Genomic DNA, 18,145 nt, shown 5'->3' on the forward strand with positions numbered 1-18,145 from the left:
GTAAACTAGACCTCTAGGATTCTAAAAATGCCGGAACAAAAGTAGACTAACAATTTTAAGGGTAAATCTGGATCAGAGGCAGCTCAGATTTAAATGAGTCTCAGAATTTAAAGGACTTTGAGGTCAGCTAAATTTTATTTGCTTTTGGTTCTCACCCTCCACAGACCCGAAGTGCAAAAAGGAGAAAAATGAATTACCTACTGGCATTTTAGATGGAGGGGAAGGGGTTTCCTTGGTAGTCTGAAATGATGCTTGCCTACTTCTGTGTGCCAGAAGTTTCAGTGTGTATAGGAGAGACAGTGAGACTGACTGGAAACTAGTTGACAGCTGTCCTGAAGTCTAAAATCCCAGGATTTTTCAAGTACCACCTTTGTGATTTTCTCCCCATCCTCCCACCTCTTTTGTCTACACATACCCCACTCCTCTAAGGATATACCCAATTTCTACCTTGATTCTTAAATGGACCAGTAATGAAGCTGAAATAGTAGATGTTCTACTTGCTAGACACACTGGCACCCAGGCTCCAGGAGGGATGAGAAGATCTGAAAGTCACAGCTTTAACGTAAGTATCAGGGCACAAAATGAGAGATGGAAGTTAGGAGATAAACTGAGATGAGTGGCAAGTTTAAAATATGTATCTCTATGCCTCTTATCTTATTCCTCTTTGATAATGATACAGACATACATACACAACATATTTGCTCACCCAACTCACCATTTCCTGATAGCTGAGGGCCTTCTCCACAACCCATGCCTGTCCCAGCAGTCATACCTACCTTCTGGAAGTCAGACCCTAGAGATGACTGCCTACTGACCCCAAGGATGCTCATCATTTCTTTGGTCTCTGTGACTTCTATCCCTGCCTCTCTGAGGCAAAGATGTCTTTTGGAGTTCTTCTTTCTAGAAATCTGGACTTTGGCAACTGCTCCTGAAAAGAAAGGAGAGAGGTGGGCAAGAGTGAGTAAATGTCTTCATAGTTAACCTCATATAGGTAGGCTATAGGAGAGCTGGGTAGTTTAGCAGGGACAGAACATCAGAGAGGAGATGAAAGAAATAATACCTCAATATGCTTTTTACCTCTTTGCAATCTTTCTCTGTACTCTCTATCATGTAACCGCCTCTACTTTCACCCTGCTTACTCACTTCCCTTAAACATGCTCATTTCCATTGCTTTCTACAAAATACTTTCTCTGCTGATCCTCCACAAGTGGAATGAACAAAAGCCTGTAAAGCGATTAATCTATACATCTAGATACAAATTTTCTATTCTCTTGCATGCAACAAAGACTTTGTGATATATTTTGTGTACCTGCATTACAGGTAAAGCTCTGTAAAGACAGGCAGTTTGATTTATAGAATTTCATGTCCAAATGCTTGTACACTTGGAAATGCATAACCAGCCAAACAGAAGTAGGAGCAAGAGAAAGGGAAGAGGAAGAGGAAAAAAGAAAGGACTAATATTCTTCAAGAATGGAGACTGAATGAATGTTGCCCAGCCTTGAAGGGAATAGAGGAATTTAGGGAGTCTTGTGGGAAAAGCAGCAGGAAACTATTTGTAATGATAGAAAACTATTGAGAGGAACGACGACAGGGATGTACTGAGTAGGAGACACATACTTTAAAAACAAAACAAAACACTGTTTTTTAATACATAAAAGTACACAAAAGGAAAAAAATTAACCCTGGTTTATAATTCCACAGCATCAAATAACCCTTACTGACATAAAATTACATATTTTACATGTGTGTACCTATTTTATATGTGCATGAAATATTTGTATTTTATATAAAATGCATTTTATGATCAGGATGTTGAAGCAAAAAATAAATAAAAAAAGAAAGCGTTCCTTCTCCTTCTACCAATGAAAAGTTTTTTGCTGTTGTTGTTGTTGTTTCCTTCCAGAAATCAAACTGGCAGCTTGATTTTGGGTTCTGGTTCTGATGAGGTGACAAGAGGATGTTGCGCCAAATCAGAGATCTGGGATTTGACTGACTGATTTCAACATGCTTATGAAATATGGCTGGAAGGAGAAAGTTAGCCATCTGAATATCAAAGTACCCAAAGCCTTTGATTGCTAACACTACAGTCAGTTTACCCCCATTCCCAACCTCAGTTTTTCTTCCAGGAGCTTCAGGGGCAATGTGTCCCCCTCCTAGCCTGACACCACTATTCCAGAATGCTGCTGAAATGAAGGCCACGGACAGCCTTTGATATGCATTCATTGCCACAGACAGTGCTTTGTATACAAAGATCCAGGACAGAAGCAGGGTAGCTGGTTTCTGGAATGCTAAGTACCCAACAAATACAAAAGCAGTTTGTAGCTTTCACCCACTTATAAATTGCTCAATATTTACAATCAGTTAATAAAAAATAGCTACTATTACCACATTGATTCTTTTAACAAATTTTTATTGAGTACTGTGTGTGTGTCAGGCAACTGTGTACTGGGAATACAATGGAAAAAAAGTAAGCAAAGGCAGACTTCCTGCTTAGGAGAGTTTATAAACACATAAATGTAAAATTAAAACCACATTGCTACAGTGAAAAGGTACACAGCCCTTTGAAAGTATATAAGGGTTATGGGCAAATCATCATGGCAGTTTTTTTTTTTTTAATGATAGATTTTCATTATCAGTTCAACTGCTTGGCTTATATCAATGAACACTGAGTGTATACATAATTTTTTTGGTTAAAAATTATGTATTATAAATAATAAAAATTATAATAAAATTCAACTCTATAAGGAAATGTGTTCACAATCACAAACTCTTTTCATTTGTCCATGTTCTCACAAAACTGTTAAGTTTATTTAATTTTATTAATTAACTATTTAATTAATTATCTAAGCAATAGATTGCTTGCCCCAGGGTTGGTAGGTTTGTTTTGTTAATGTGAGACCCAAGGTTTAGGAAAATATATTAAGTAAGCTCTAGGCCCAACATGGGGCTTGAACTCATGATCCCGATATCAAGAGTCCTATGCTCTACCAACTGAGCCAGCCAGGCACCCTAGGAATACAATTTTAAAAACCCATCTCACTTTCTTTGTAGGCTATCTCCTCTCTGAACCTGTCTCCACCTTCTTTTTTTAAAAAATACACTTAATGTCCCTGTTGGATGCCTGTATCTCTATGTCCAACCCTCCCTATCTAACACCTTACTATTCTTCTTTAGTCCCTGAACCTGGCAGCCTGATAAATGAACATATGGCCTGGCATGCTTTGATACTAAAGCATTAAGCTAACTTTTTGACTTTTACATTTTTTTTAAGAGATGGAACTTTATTAGGTACAATGGGAATACTTACCTGAAAGGTTTAAGTCTTATATGCCCTGAAGCTAGCTGTAAATAGGAGAAAGATGGCTCATGAAGCAAGAGGTCTCCATTCACAAAGCCAAGGGGATATCTGGGGGATTATATTCACAACTTAAGTAAAATTAGGTGTTTGCCCAAATTTAAACCTAACTGCTGATGATGTATTCTCACAGTCGAGGGAGTCTAATAAAACCTTTCTGGTGTCTGCAGAATTTTAAAGTAGTTACAGATGATACCATAAACGACATGTAAAGATTAGGGGCCCCTCCTTGCATGTGCCTTTGTCTCCAAAGGTGAACATTTATTCAGTGCTGTCATAGTACCGAATAAAAAGAAGTAGGTCCTACCTTTAGGTTCTGGCAACTGGGTTAGAGTTCTGCCTTTCCTTTCACAGGGCTTCTCTGAATGGGCTACAAAACTAGACCCCAGCGATCAAAGAGGAATCACACTTCTGGCCTAGACTAAAGGCTCTCCCTTTGCTAGTTCAAGGCAGATATGAAGACTGACATTACTTCTTACAAGGAGGCATTCATTATTCTAGAAAAAGGCTGAAGTTATCAAAAGAATACAACAGTAACAGCTCAAAGTACTCCAGTCCCAGCTACTTGAATTAGTTCTGTATGTCGTAGATTTTGCCTCTCCTCTTCCCTACTTTATCCTTCTCATGAGTCCCCCTCCTAATCTAAAGAATAGGATTTTGATTTACCCCTCCCCAGTCTAATCCCACCCATCTCTCCCTAAAGGGAGATGAATTTACTAAGTGAAGAGGCCAGAAAATCAGTAACAACTGGCATTTTAACTTGTATGTTCTCTGAATTCCTATAGATAGGCTGGTAGAATAGGGAGGGAGTAGGTCTCCAGAAAAACGAATATATTTCTGAAGCTCATCTGGGTTTACGTTTGTCTAAAGGGTACCTTCTGAGTCACTCTATGGTTTCTGGGCCAGAAAAGTACCTAAAATAGCAGGCCTAGGAGGGCTACTCAGGATGGCATGACCCTGGACATATTTGGGGCTGAGATGGAAGACAATGATCCTCATTTTAAAGAAGGAAAAAAAATCCCTGTGGAACAGTGAGGCGAAGTAACTTGTCCAAAATCACAGCAAGGCAAATGGCTGAGGGACAATCACGGACTGGACTCTCTCGAATATGTGCTCTTTCCACAACATGATGAACAGCAGAGGCCAGGACATCTTCTAAATAGACATTAGTCAAGAAAAACTAAATAGTCTCCCCAGAGTCAACATAGGATTCTGCACCTCTGTATACAAGTTAACAGGGAAAAAAGCATTCTGAGGGGAAAAGGTCAACTTTGCATTATTTTTGAGTGGGTAGAAGATAAGACTCTTGATGCCTCTGTTGAGCCAGGTTACAAATTTCTGACAACAAGGATGTCAAAAGGAAACTGGGACAGAGATTAGGAAATCTGAGGACTAACCTCTTTGGTCCCTAAGAATGCCCTCAGCAAGAACACGAATGTTCTTGGGGGAGTTCAGCTTCCAAAGTAGCATAGGGGAGAGCTAACATAAGGGTATATGAAAAGCTTCACAATAGGGAGATGCCAAAACCAGACCAATGTTGCCTACTCACTACCCATCCAAGGCAGCACTAGGGCATAGATTACATAATTTCCCAATCTCACATGAAGAAAACAGCCCCAACAGGTGGGGAAAAAGAAACTGGGAGGGAGGAGATAGACAACAGGATAGCAGGAGTTCACTTTTCTAGTTTTCCTGTGGAGTTCAAATGTGTGTGGTTCAAAACAAAAATCAAGAAAGAAACAGGAGGTTAATGCATTTATTCCAAGTAATTAACACATTAAAAATAAAATTAAACTTGTCCAAGCCAACTCAGAAATTCTTTAATCTTTTGAACAAAATGTACAACCCAAAACATCACACTATGGTGGAAATAACTTGGGAAAGGGAGAGGTAGAGGAAGGAATACATATGAATTGAGGAACAGAGAATGAGTCCAATCCCAAAACAAGTTTCAGCTCTTCTACCTCTTCAGAACATAAATGGCTGCTAAACAATTTAACACAAAGTGTTACTGGATCACAATATAATGAAAAAAAGGCCATTTCAAAAATAAAAGTGACCCAAAAAGCATATCTGCACCTGGCATTCAGCCATGAATCAGCCTTACCGATTTGTCGTCTTCCAAAAGTGAACCTGCTAGATTTTCTTCCACGTTTATTGAGGCCATTTTCAAACAGGTTTGTGGGTTAGCGGGACCATCTCAAGTAAAGGCAACAGAATAAAGAAGTATGGGGTTGACATGGCACAAGGAAGTAAACAGTAAACAAAAGAGCTACTCACGCTGCATTTCAAACAATGTTAAGGCAGGCCCATCCAAATGGAAGCCTAAGAGATGAACAATCCTTCCTTCATTAGTAGTTTTCCACTTCAGCAGGCTTTCTGGTGTTTCTCCCAGAGATCCATCAGCTGCCCAGGAAATTGGGTAGGAATACAACATAGCAATTGCAGAAGTCAGCTCTGTCTCCCTCCTCCCCCATATTCCAGAAATGGCAGAGTCAAAGCCAAAATACAATCAAAGCACACTGTGTGGTGAGCCAGACAGACATTTGATTTTAATGACAAAGTAGGAGAAAGTAAATTGGCAAAATAATAATAATAATAATAATAATAACAGAAAATACTTTTTTACAGATATGTATAGAAGTTATGATTGATTCATCTGTTATCTTAAGGAAAAAAAAAAAACAGAAAAGAGGTAAATTTTTTGGCTTCCATGAACATTTACTGTAAGATGCTGACTGCATCTCTTGGTGTAGATTCCAGATGAGACAGCCAACTAGTCCTGGATCATCTGGGCACCTGATATCTAGAAGCCAATTTGATTCATCCGCAAAAAGCTCTCGATGTGTATTCTTAGTCATGAACAGTGGATGCTGTTTGGTCCTGGGTGGCAGCAACTGGAGCTTCTTGTGTGGGTAATTCCTGAGGGACCATATTGCCTCCAACTACTTGCTCCCTTGTAGGGGACCCTGAAGCCAGAGATTTTACTAAATTCAAAGGATGGTCACTGTCCTCATCCGCTTGAGGAATTGTTAGCTGTGTTATGGACACTTTCGGTATTTCTAGCTGTAGTGGACCCATCTCCAGGGAACTACACTCAGGAGTGTCACCTGGCTCAGACAGAGGAGAACATAACTTCTCTTTTTGAACTCCGGGTGTCCGCGTAACAAATTCAACAAGATCTGGAAGGCAAGGAGACGGCCCAAGGCCTGCAGGATTAATTGGTTCTGATTCCAATCTGAGAGAATCTGGTTTCTTTAATTGAGAAGTTTCTTCTACTTCCTCAGGCATCATTCCTCCTGCTAACAGGTCAAGTGCTTGGTGTGTTCCCTCTAGGCTCCCTAAGCCAAGGTCTACATTTTCTATAGGAAGTCCAGTTTTCAGAATGTTAGGAGTGATCCTTCCACTTCTGGGATTAGATGAGTTTTGTTCACCCTCTGCTCCAAAGCTAAGCACCAGGGTTTTGGGAGAATCTAATGGAAACTCAGAGAAGGATGGGACTGGTTCCAAGTCACTGAGAGTAGAGGGATTACATCCTATAGGTGACATAGAATTTTCTTCACGTAGTTTCTGAGACAGGGCAGTTGGGGATCTATGTGCTTGGTCTACCCGAGGATTGCAGAAATCAACACTTATATTCCCCAGGTTCCCCAGGGCAGCAAGCTCTTCTACTTTTAAGTCTGTAACTTCAAAGTCTTCTAAGGCCTTGCTTCCTCTTATCACAGTCAATTCTGGATGGACATCTCGTAGCTCCAGGGCTTCTGTTTCTGGTTTCTCTGGGCTCTCCCAGGTCTCTGACTTCTTATTTTCATCCCAAACAGCCACTTCATAAATCCTTTTACCTTGAATGTCTTTTGATCTTTCTCTCTTGAGTTTGAGGCTTCTATAACTAGTTCTGGAAGCTGATTCTGCAGCTGAATTTGCTTGCCACTCTTCACTATCAGTTGAAACTCCTTGCTCCTGTGCACTATCTGTTAAACACATATCTGATCTGGCTGGGGACTGGAGAAGCAATTCTGGGGCAGAAATTTTCATATGTACATCTTGTGGGTTCTGGAGTAAAGATCTAGCTTCTGATGGAAATGAGTCTATTTTGGCCTTTGTGGAAGAAAGGGCCTGTGCACTCAAGTCGATCACTACTTTACCTTGAGTTTCACTTCTTGTCATCAATTTCTTGGACTGTTCAGGCTTTTTGTCAGTCATTTGTAACTTGGGCTGTTCTATTTCACCCACCCATGCACATCTGTTCCCACGGTTCAAATTAGAATCCTCTATGCTATTGGGCCCAACACAGATACCTGTTCCTTCTTCCACCATCACCTCAGAAAGCTTTGGTCTCTTTTCTTGTAGTTCAGTATTTCCCTCTCCCTCACTTTCCCCACAACCTTTAGATTTGTGGAGCTCTTGGCTTTTCTCATCCTGGTTACCAGATTCCATAAGGTGAGTTTCTACCAACTTCTGAGATTCCATGATCTGACAGTGTGTATCTGACAATTGAGGGCGTGGCTCTACACCTGGTGGCCCTGGCTCTCCCAGGTCAAGTTCGATTTTTCCGCCTGGAGATATATCCCTATTAGCATCACTCTGGAAGGAGCTACAAGTCCACATGGCCAAAGTGTCTGTCTTTGGGGTAACAGTTTCATAAGGCCTGCTTTGGCACAACCTCGTCAGAGGTTGTAGGAAGCCATAGCTACTACCTCTGCTCTTTGAGTCTGTGCGTTCTACCACTGACCATTTCCCTAGAGACACCAGAGGTTTTGGAACGGGCTTTTCAGGGTTGCTGACTAAAGGAGCAGAGATCAAACTTCTATCTGGAGGCAACTTCTCTTGGGATGTACTGTTGTTCAAAGTAGAAGTGGAAGAGGTATCTGAACTTTCCACTTTAGAAAGATGGCTGTTTTCCCCATTGGTCAACAGACCACCACTCAGCTTAGTCTCAGGTGTCCCCTTTCCACCACTACTGTAGAATATATCATACAGGTCCTTAGCATTGGCTGTGGCTAAGCATGAATTTCGCTTTTCCAATTTTTTGGCTTGTTCACTGAATACACTTGAGAGGGGAGGTGGAGGACGCACTAACACAGAGAAAAAGTTCTGGTCCCTGTCACTCTCACTCACCCCAGGAGCTGTCTCATCAGAAGGGATGGCAGCTGGCTGTGCTGAGGCCATGATGGCTATTGGCAACACAGGATTCAAAATGTTAGGACCCAGGAAGCTGGGGCTGAGAGTGTGAGATACAGGTGGGTTTGATTTGACCGGTGCCAAGATGGCATTTGTTTGAGTAGGAGATGGGGAAGCTAGATGAGGTATAACTGGGGGTGGCGGAGGTGGTGGTGGAGGGGGTGGTGGAGGAGGTGGCAGCATTTGTTCAGGTATATGGGATGACTCATTCTTTTCAGCCAGTACCATTTTTTCCTCTGGAGACCCTTTCAGAATCACCTCTTCCCCTCCAAATGCTTTGGAGATGATGTCAGGAGGCAAGAGGAGATCAGCTGAAGACTCTTTAACCACTGGCAGAGGCTTAGCAGTAGTTCCAGAAGACTTGATGGATAGAAAGGTGTTAAGAGGCGCTGGCTTGCTCACTGTAGCTGAACCTGACTTGCGGAGTACTGTAGATGGGATGGGCAGGTTGGGTCGGATCTTAGTCTGGGTTGAAGTTGTAACAACAGGCATCCATGGGCTAGTGTGTGCGACAACCGTTTTCCCAGAGAGCTTGATTTTGATGGGCTTTGCCTTCCCAGCCTCGGCTTTGCCATCCTCTTTGTCCTTACTGTTTTCCATAACCTCTTCCTTGTGAATACTTGTGGCCACTGAACCTTTTTCCTCCTCTTTCTCTGCCTTCTTCCAGCTGAATTTCCCAAAAGAGGAAGATGTTGGTGATTCTTTCTTTACCTCTTCCTTTAACTGGAGTTTGATGCTAGCTTTCCTTTTACTTTCAGCCTTTTCAGGGGAGTTCCCACCCTCAGAGAGTTGGTCCTCTAGTTCCTCAGAGACTTTGTCATCCTCTTTTACCTCCTTCATGACCTTTGCCTTTTTTTCTTTCTTCTCTTCCTTTGTTTTCTCACTAAGTTTACGTTTTAGTTCATTCTGTCGTCGCCGTTCTGTCTCCAGGACCACAGCTAAGCCAGCTTGGCGGTCCAGATTCCGCCGCTCCTCATACAATGGGTTTTCAACCACATATTTCTGGGAAGAGAAAAGATAGAAGCTCAACAACTGGTCAAAATATAGTTAGAAAGGAAATATTGTCTCTGTTACTGTTGGAATTCAACTGGTAGAAACCCCTGAAGAAGAGTCATCTTCAAGTATACAGACGGCTCTACCAAGTCAGCATTTCTTAATAGGATTGAAGAAAACTTCCTAGTAATTACATGGAATTTAAAGTATTAATGACTTCCTGACTCTGAAGTCTGACAAAGTCAAAAGGATTACTGTAGAAAGTGGGAAACTCCACAACCACTACAAAGACCAACCTTATATTTCTCATTGTGCTGGTGACCCTTCACATGTTGCTCTCCAGAAATTGGATCCCCCAAAAATTCCTCACAGAGCTGGCAGTAATATCCAGTGATGGGAATCAGAAACTCAGAACCTGGAAGAAGTAGAAGTCAAGAAAATAAGTCATTTTCACCCAGGATGTCATTAAAGGAAATCCCACTTCCCCTTTGTAATAAAAAAGTTAATGGTATATAGGACCTTACCCATTTTCAAGTCAGAAGTACCATTTAGACTAATCCAAATGGCACAGTCTTTCCAATTTAAAGCTTGAACTCAGGACCTTTGGCCCTTCTCCCTCTTGGAAACACTAATTAGTTAATTCAGGGTTTTCTCTTTCAAACTTATTTCTGTTGTTGATGCCCCTCAAACTCCAACTACCACTAAGCATTGTAGGAAATTTAAAAACTATACTCTCAAACAGCTCAGTACCATTTGTATGAAGATCTCTCATGCTGGTATGAATTAGTCAGGAATCTACCTTCTGTAGATTAGCACTACTTAGGAAGGTAAGAATCTGAGAAGTATAAAGACAAAGAAACTTTCTACTTTTCAACCTACCCCCAATAACAACTATTCAAAAATATTTTATAGCTCTCAGTTGAAAAAGCAGTTAAACTACTATACCTTTTACTATGCTTTTACCTGAATTTCAAATAAGTAAGATTTTGGTACATAAGTCAGTGAAAAAAAAGTTGTATGTGCATTAAAGAAAAAAATTTTTTTTTTAAACGTAGGCTCCACACCCAGTATGGGGCTTGAACTCATGACCCCAAAATCAAGAGTTGCATGCTCTGCCAGCTGGGCCAGCCAGGAACCCCTCAGTTATATTTTAAAGTAGGTATGTATATGTTTAACATTTGTTAGAATTTTGGCCATATGGGTAAAGATCATTTTTGTTGTATAGATCTCTTTATTTCTTCAGGCTTGGGCACACTATTTTGCACATAGAAGGAATCCTTACATCTTTGTTAACAAAATGGTTATTTCTCCCCCTATGCTGCTTCCTAGCACCTTAATTCAGGGACATCTCTTATTTGGCTAAATGTAAGAAAAACACAGAGGAGGCAGGGGGGAACATACCTTTTGCAGGAACAGTTATCTTGTCAGTACGCTTTACAGCATCTTGCTTGGCCTCACTCTGGGTCTTTGAAGCCCAAGGTCTGTTGTAGGGATCCAGTGTCTATTTGCAAGAGGCAGAGGCGCTCACACAACAGCACTAAAATTCAATGACCCACTTTTCTCTTTTTCTCCCCCACACCAGGGGGACCAGAAACCCCCAGCTACCCACCCCCACCCACTCTGCCAACTGTTTAAACGGAAATCACCTGTGGAAAAGGTAAACACATGTTAGAGCAAGTACTAGCAATGGATAAAATGAAACAAATAATCAGGTACTCAAGGAATCAAAAGAGGCAGAAGCCTCACTTACACTTGTCATGTTGTTTAGTTATAGGCAGGTCCCCTGGACTGAGCCCTGGGGATGATGTCTCCTTTGATGGTATCTCTTGGCTCTTCAGATTGGGGCTCCTGCCCATATGAGAATGTTTCATTTTCCACCTTTGTAATGCAGATGGGGGTGCAGAAGTTTGAAGGGAAGGAGGGCAAGAATGGAAATAATAGCGGGCAAGATACCTACCTGTGTGTGCTTCTTATTGTGCATATGAGTGAAGAAGTCAAACATGGTTCCACAGATGGTGTTGCAGTCTTTGCACCAGTGATTGCCAGCATCATAATACTCATAGGCAGCAATAGGCTGATCAGACTGCTTAGCAGCTGGCTGGGGGCTCTCGGCAGGCTTGGGGCTCTTAGTATGGGAATTCTCACTGTTTACCTTTGATTCCTAGAGGGAAAACACCTGCACTCAGAAGGAATTCTAGATCTGTCTTTTCTTAGAAAAAGCAGGTAGCTTACCACATTAATTGATACAGGGCCACATGACCATATTTCCAGTGCCTAAAGCCATATAAACTGGGGAAAACCTCATGAGAAATCTGTCTACAAGGCTCAAACAGAACTAGACTCCATAGTGCTACCTTATCATGGAGAATACATCATAATGGCAATATATTTACTTATATATCTTAAAATAGAAAAATGCTCAAGATTATGAGTATAATGGTGGCCTCTGGAGGGGGAAGCTGAGAACAAGGATGGACAGGAGTCTTTTTACTATACACCCTTTGGTAGATGTTGAATGTGTTCCCTATGCAATTAAATATATTAGTTAAATTTAGAAATCGTAACGACACCCAAGAAGCAAAGACAAGACAATATGGAAGAGGTAACTGACAGGTTAAGCAAATACAGAAAACATGTAATAGTGAACCCACTTATCATAGACACATCCTGGTACACAAAACTGGAGAGAAAGGCTGGTGTTGTGCATAGATAAAGCAGACAGGTATCTATGTGGGATGACTTTAAAGAATCTGGGTAAAATATCTGGAGCTGCCTAAAATACCAACCATCATTAGAATTTAACACCTTTGAGTTAACAAGAATCCTCTTTTAAAATATATCAACTCAAAAAAACCCATATCAACTCCTCATATTAAGTTATTAACAAAAATACTTTAATATGAATTCATGTGTCAGCAAGCTGGGAACAAGGTATTTAGGAAGTGAGAATTTTGGTACTGTTGAGGAGGGAGGCACAGAAAACAAATAATTTGGAACAGAGGAAGGTAAGTATGAATGAAGAGAAAAGATCAGAGAACTGGGCACATGGGCTGGTGGGAAGAGGAAGACAGTCTGGAGAAAGAGATATAATTTAACTTCAAAGATATCTTTCCTTACTAGGGTCTTGTTTAAAAGTCACTAAAGAAATCACACCCAGCAGAAAAGGGATGGGCACATGCATACACTGTGGGCAAGTATTAACTGGCACCACATTTCTGCAATATAAACTAGGAATACATACTACACACCTCAAAATTCTTTATGTCCTGACCTAGCTATTAACATGGTAAAATGTTCATGATATACTGAAAAAAGCAAATAACTAAATACATTTGAAAAATCAATAAAGATATGTAAATAGGCATAGTATATCAAGTGTCACCTTATCCAAATAACTTTCTGTAACTACTCTATATCCCTTACCCCATTTTCTTTTTTTAGACACTTGTCATTACCTAACCTGTACTTGTTTTCTCCCACATTTCACAAGTTAGAACGTCTGTTCTAACTATACTTCCCCACTTCTATACTTCTATACTTCCCCACCATCTAAAATAGTGCCTGTCACTTTTTTAGAGATCAATAAATATTTGTTTAATATACAATCTTCTGTTTAATAAACAAAACATGAGTAGTTGGAATAATATACACCAAGATATTAATGACAGTAGTCTACAGATATATGAGTTGTGAAATTGTGTACATGTGTGTTTATTTTTATGAAATGAATAGAAAAAGAAAGAAAACCTTAAACCACTGATGCATTTTAAAGAGAGGCAAAGAAAGAAGATATACCAACCAGGTAGGAAAGAGGCTGTAGACACAACATTCCTTACTATTAAAATGAATACTGAATTGTAACATATCCATGTTGGCCTCAGAGAATGTGAAGCCTCATTCAAATCAAGGTGACTGGTCATTATGGGGCTGGTGCACAAATGGACCCCAAACAATGTATAAGTCAACTATAAAGGGCCAGAACTTTCAAGCTCTTTTCCATCAAAGGCCCTGAACTCAGTGCCCTGGTATAAAAAAGAGTATAGTCCTACCAGATTGAAAAAGAGAACTCTCTCAGAAAAAATGGAAAAATTAGAGCTTTGTTGATAGGAAATACAGAATATCCTCTTCTCTATCTCCCCAACATTAAGTGAGCATGTACTATATAATAGACAAAGTGGATGCCACTGGAAACACAAAGATAAATGAGTTCTATCCTTTTATTATCAGGGAGTTCTTACTTAGTGGAAGAGATGGGCATGAGAACAGACATAATCTTAATCAAGTTTTTTTTAAAGATTTTATTTGACAGAAAGTGCAAAAGAGAGAGAGAAAGCACACACAAGCAGGGGTAGCAGCAGAGGGAGAGGGAGAAACAGACTTCCCTCTGAGCATGAAGCCCAATGCAGGGGCTCGATCCAAGGACCCTGGGATCATGACCTGCCTGAGCTGAAGGCAGACACTTAACCGACTGAGCCACCCAGGCCACCCCCATAATCAAGTTTTAAATAAGACAGAATGAAATAAATCTTATAAAGAAACCATAATATATTATGGGAGGGCTGACTATATATGAATATATTCTTTAATATATTAAAGAAGGGCCGATTAATTGGGGTAGAATTCAGGAATTTTTCATGGAGTAGGATGGTATTCAAATTGGGCCTTAGGAGTGAGTAAGGCTGGAAGAAAGATAATGATAAGAGGATTATTAATGAAAAATCAGAGAGGCATAATAGCAAACTGCACATTTGGAAAAGTGCAAGCATTCTGAGGTGACAGGAGTATAAGAGGTAGTGCAATATTTCTTAAACACTACTCATTTACTATGAGCCAGGCACTGAGCTATGATTTGAGGACAATATTGGAGAATGAGATGGATATTCTCCTTAACCATTTGAACCTTAAAATCCAAGTGAGGGAACCCATGTAATTACATAATTACAACCGTCAAAAATGCTAAGAAGTTAAATGACACATTATTACGAGAGTGTCTGTCAGGCAAATATAGCAGGCTGGGAAATCAAGGAAGAGAGGCAGGGTAATAATCTAAGCTACCCTCTGAAGGATGAACATAAGTTAGGAGAGAAGACAGATCTGCACAATAACCAGAAAGAAAGAAAATCTATAGACATTAGAGAAGGTGATGTATTTGAGGAATGAGAAAGCCAGTAATCGGGATGCCTGGGTGGCTTAGTTGGTTGAGCGTCTCCCTTCAGCTCTGGTCATGATCTCAGGGTCCTGGTATCATGTCCTGTCCCCCACCTTCTCCCTCTGCTGCCACTCCCCCTGCTTGTGCTTGCATGCCCTAACAAATAAATAAAAACTTAAAAAAAAAAAAAAAAAAAGGCCAGTAATGAGAGGTGCCTGGCTAGCTATGATGGTAGAGCATGCAACTCTTTCTTTCTTTTTTTTTTTTTTAAAGATTTTATTTATTTATTTGACAGAGAGAGATCACAAGTAGGCAGAGGCAGGCGGGCGGGGCGGGGTGCGGCGGGGGTTGGGGGAGCAGGCTCCCTGCTGAGCAGAGTTCCTGATACGGGGCTTGACCCCAGGACCCTGGGACCATGACCTGAGCTGAAGGCAGACACTTAACGACTGAGCCACCCAGGCGCCCCTAGAGATTACTTTAAAAAAAAAAAAGGAAGGAAGAAGAAAAGGCCAATAATGAAATTATAATGAGCAAGGGGGAAGAGAAGCATGAAATGACGCTGAAGAGGCAGGTAAGGAAGTACTGCAATCACTGGCTATATGTGGAGAAAGGATTAAGAGTGTAGTCATACAAGCAGGAATCATAGGTGGCTTGAACTTAGAGGGCAATAAAGATGGTGAGACAGATGAAACCAAGATTTATGTCAGAGGGAGAACTGAAAGAATCCGTCATTGATTCAGTATGGAGCAGTTAGGGAGAGGGAAGCACTGATAAAGCTTTTCAGGTTTTTGGCATGAAAACTGTTGGGACAGTGAGGCCACTGAGATGGAGAACACTTGACGGCAGGAAAGAGGGAGGATGCGCACATCATTAATTTAGATTAGGATATGTTGATTTTATTTTTTAAAAAAGACTATTTATTTATTTGAGGGAGGGAGAGACAGGTAGAGAGGGAACACAAATGCGGAGTAGGAGAGGGAGAAGCAGGCTCCCCTCTGAGCAGGGAGACCAATGCAGGGCTCGATTCCAGGATCCTGAGATCATAACCTGAGCCAAAGGCAGACGCTCAACCCACTGGGCCACCCAGATGCCCCAGGCTATGATGATTTTAAAGTGTCTATGAAACAATGAAATGGAAATGGTGAATAAAATGTTGGGACACTCAAATCTGGACCTCGCCAGACTCATTTGAGCTAGAATATAAAACCGGAAGTAGTCAGTATGGTATTTTAGCATAGACCTGGATGAAATGACCTACGGAGAGAGCATAATTCTGGAGAACTGGTTTAAGACTAAGTCCTGCAGAACTAAAATTTTTAAATATTAGGTATAAGACAACAGGCGGTAAAGGAGACTAAGTAGCAGCAGCCAGCATACTAGGAGGGAAAGAAATGTGAGAGAAGCCAAGAGAAGAAAGCACTTTTAGGAAACAGTGGTTTCCTGTATCAAATACTGATTTGAGAACTTAAATGTATTCACTGGCCATGCAGCATGGCGGTGTCCCTGTTGCTAACTGTGAATGCACAAGATGGTATATAGAAGCTACAAGAAGATAAGAAAACCATGCTGGTGTGGGTTAAGGAGTAAAGCCTAGAACAAAAACATGGGAGGGCTTGAATGCTAAGGATTTGTGATTCTACTCTGGGGACAATGGGAACTACTAAAATTCTGAAGTAGAGTCCTATGATCTGATCTGTGCTTTACAAAAATAACTCTAACATGAGTTAAGAATAGGTTGGAAAAGGAAACTAAGGAAATGCTTAGTTAGAAGGCTTCTTTAGGGGTCCATGGAAATAAAAGATGTAATAGAAACGGAAAAGCTGAGTTGTTACCTTGCTGGTGGAAGAGGAATTTGAGGATGAGGACACTTTTTCTGGGCTCCTAGATTTTTCCGCTTTTCCAGGCTTCTCTGTAGTCTCTTTACAGTCATTTGAAGACTTTTGGGATTTATCCAAAATGTTAATTCCCAAGATCTGAGCCACTTTGTCCAGTTCAGACTGCTTCTTTTCCGCCTCTTCGGCCTCTTGTCGAAGTTCTGCAATGTCCTTCATAATGTTATCTTGAAGCCGACTCACCTCCACCAGAAGCGGGTCTTTGTGGCCATCCTTCTCCCTTCGTTTCTTGCGTAGCATTTCCCCTGAGTAGTCAAATGTCAGAAGAAACAAACACAAGGAAAGTAAATTAAGACAAGTCATTTTTCTGTTGTAAGTAGTAATCTCCCAAGAGTTTATGGTGACAAAATCTTTGCTGTTAAAATATTCCTTCCTAAAAGCAAGAGAGACTCTTCTTCCACATGGGCTAGTTTAGGTGAAGTTTCTTTTCTCCCATTTTTTTCCTTTTAAATTTTATTTATGAGAGAGAGTGAGCATGAGCAGTGGGAGAGAGAGAGAAGCAGACTCTCCTCTGAGGAGGGAGCCTGACTTGGGGCTCCACCCCAGGACCCCAGGATCATGACTTAAGCCAAAGGCAGACATTTAACCAAGTGAGCTAGTCAGGCACCCCTAGGTCAAGTTTCTATGGAGGTAAAGGATAAGTGACTACATTATTTCTTATGTAGGAGTTATTTGCTAAGGATCTACAGGCAGGCTTCAAGAACTCCATGAATCCCTAAAATGGTATATCAAAGTTTGTCTGCATTTGTCCTTAGGTTGTTAACTATGAATCCAGGGATACCTGGGTGAGTTAGTCGGTTAAGTGTCTGGCTCTTGGTTTTGGTTGGGTCATGATCTCAGGGTCCTGGGATCAAGCCCTACATCGGGCTTCCTGCTCAGTCTGCAGTCTGCTTTAATACCTCTCTCCCACTTCCCTTGCCCCTTCCCGGCATGCTCTCACTTCCTCTAAAATAAATAAATCACTCTTAAAAAAAAACCCCAGAACCCAAACTATGAATCCAGTGGCAGTCTTCTTCAGAAAACCAAAGTATTATTCAGAGGCTAAAAAACATTCAGTCACATCTTTGACTTTAGGTGATTTAAGGACCCTTCACCAGTACTTGCATTGAGTGTTGGGTTTTGCCTCAGGTTTACCTCATGTTATCTTCTATTCCAAACTGCAGGTCCTCATGAAATAATCCTCACCAGATCACTAACTAAATTTTTCATCCCAAAACAGTCTAAACCCACTTAGAAGAAACTGTATCTTCTCCCTCTGTTCTGCAATGCTATCAAGCTGTAATATTTAGAAGCCTTGTTATGTTCTTTCCTCAGTGTGTATGTGAATTTCTAAAAGAACAGATGAAGAGATGGAGTCAAAGAGGCATCATGGAACATCTTTTTGTGCCGAAGCAAGTACTCAGAAATGATGCGGACATATCAAAGGACACAGAAGTCAACTCAAAGGGGCTCCCATTGGCCAAAGCTGGGGCAATTTGGGAATGAAAATGAACAACAGTAAATTATTATAACTTGCTGAATGAAGAGTCCATGCATTCACACCAACATAAATGGATCAATGAATGGGAGAAGAGG

The 18,145-nt window shown here is 40.9% G+C and overlaps 1 protein-coding gene across 3 annotated transcripts in view; it reads right to left on the minus strand.

Moving 5' to 3' along the window:
• Window positions 1-539: 539 nt before the first annotated feature.
• Window positions 540-18,145, minus strand: part of ZNF318 (zinc finger protein 318) — a 32,976-nt gene continuing 15,370 nt past the window's right edge. The window contains exons 6-10 of one of the 3 annotated variants that reach the window (XM_044251357.1): window positions 16,511-16,815; window positions 11,487-11,690; window positions 10,931-11,030; window positions 9,826-9,944; window positions 5,096-9,538 (exon numbers count right to left, since the gene is read on the minus strand). In XM_044251357.1, coding sequence (XP_044107292.1) covers window positions 6,209-9,538; window positions 9,826-9,944; window positions 10,931-11,030; window positions 11,487-11,690; window positions 16,511-16,815 — 4,058 coding nt within the window. In that variant the 3' untranslated portion in view covers window positions 5,096-6,208. The other 2 variants (XM_044251374.1, XM_044251365.1) reach the window with 2 other exon arrangements.

This window comes from Neovison vison, chromosome 1 (assembly GCF_020171115.1).
Source record: "Neovison vison isolate M4711 chromosome 1, ASM_NN_V1, whole genome shotgun sequence".
Lineage (NCBI taxonomy): Eukaryota > Metazoa > Chordata > Mammalia > Carnivora > Mustelidae > Neogale > Neogale vison.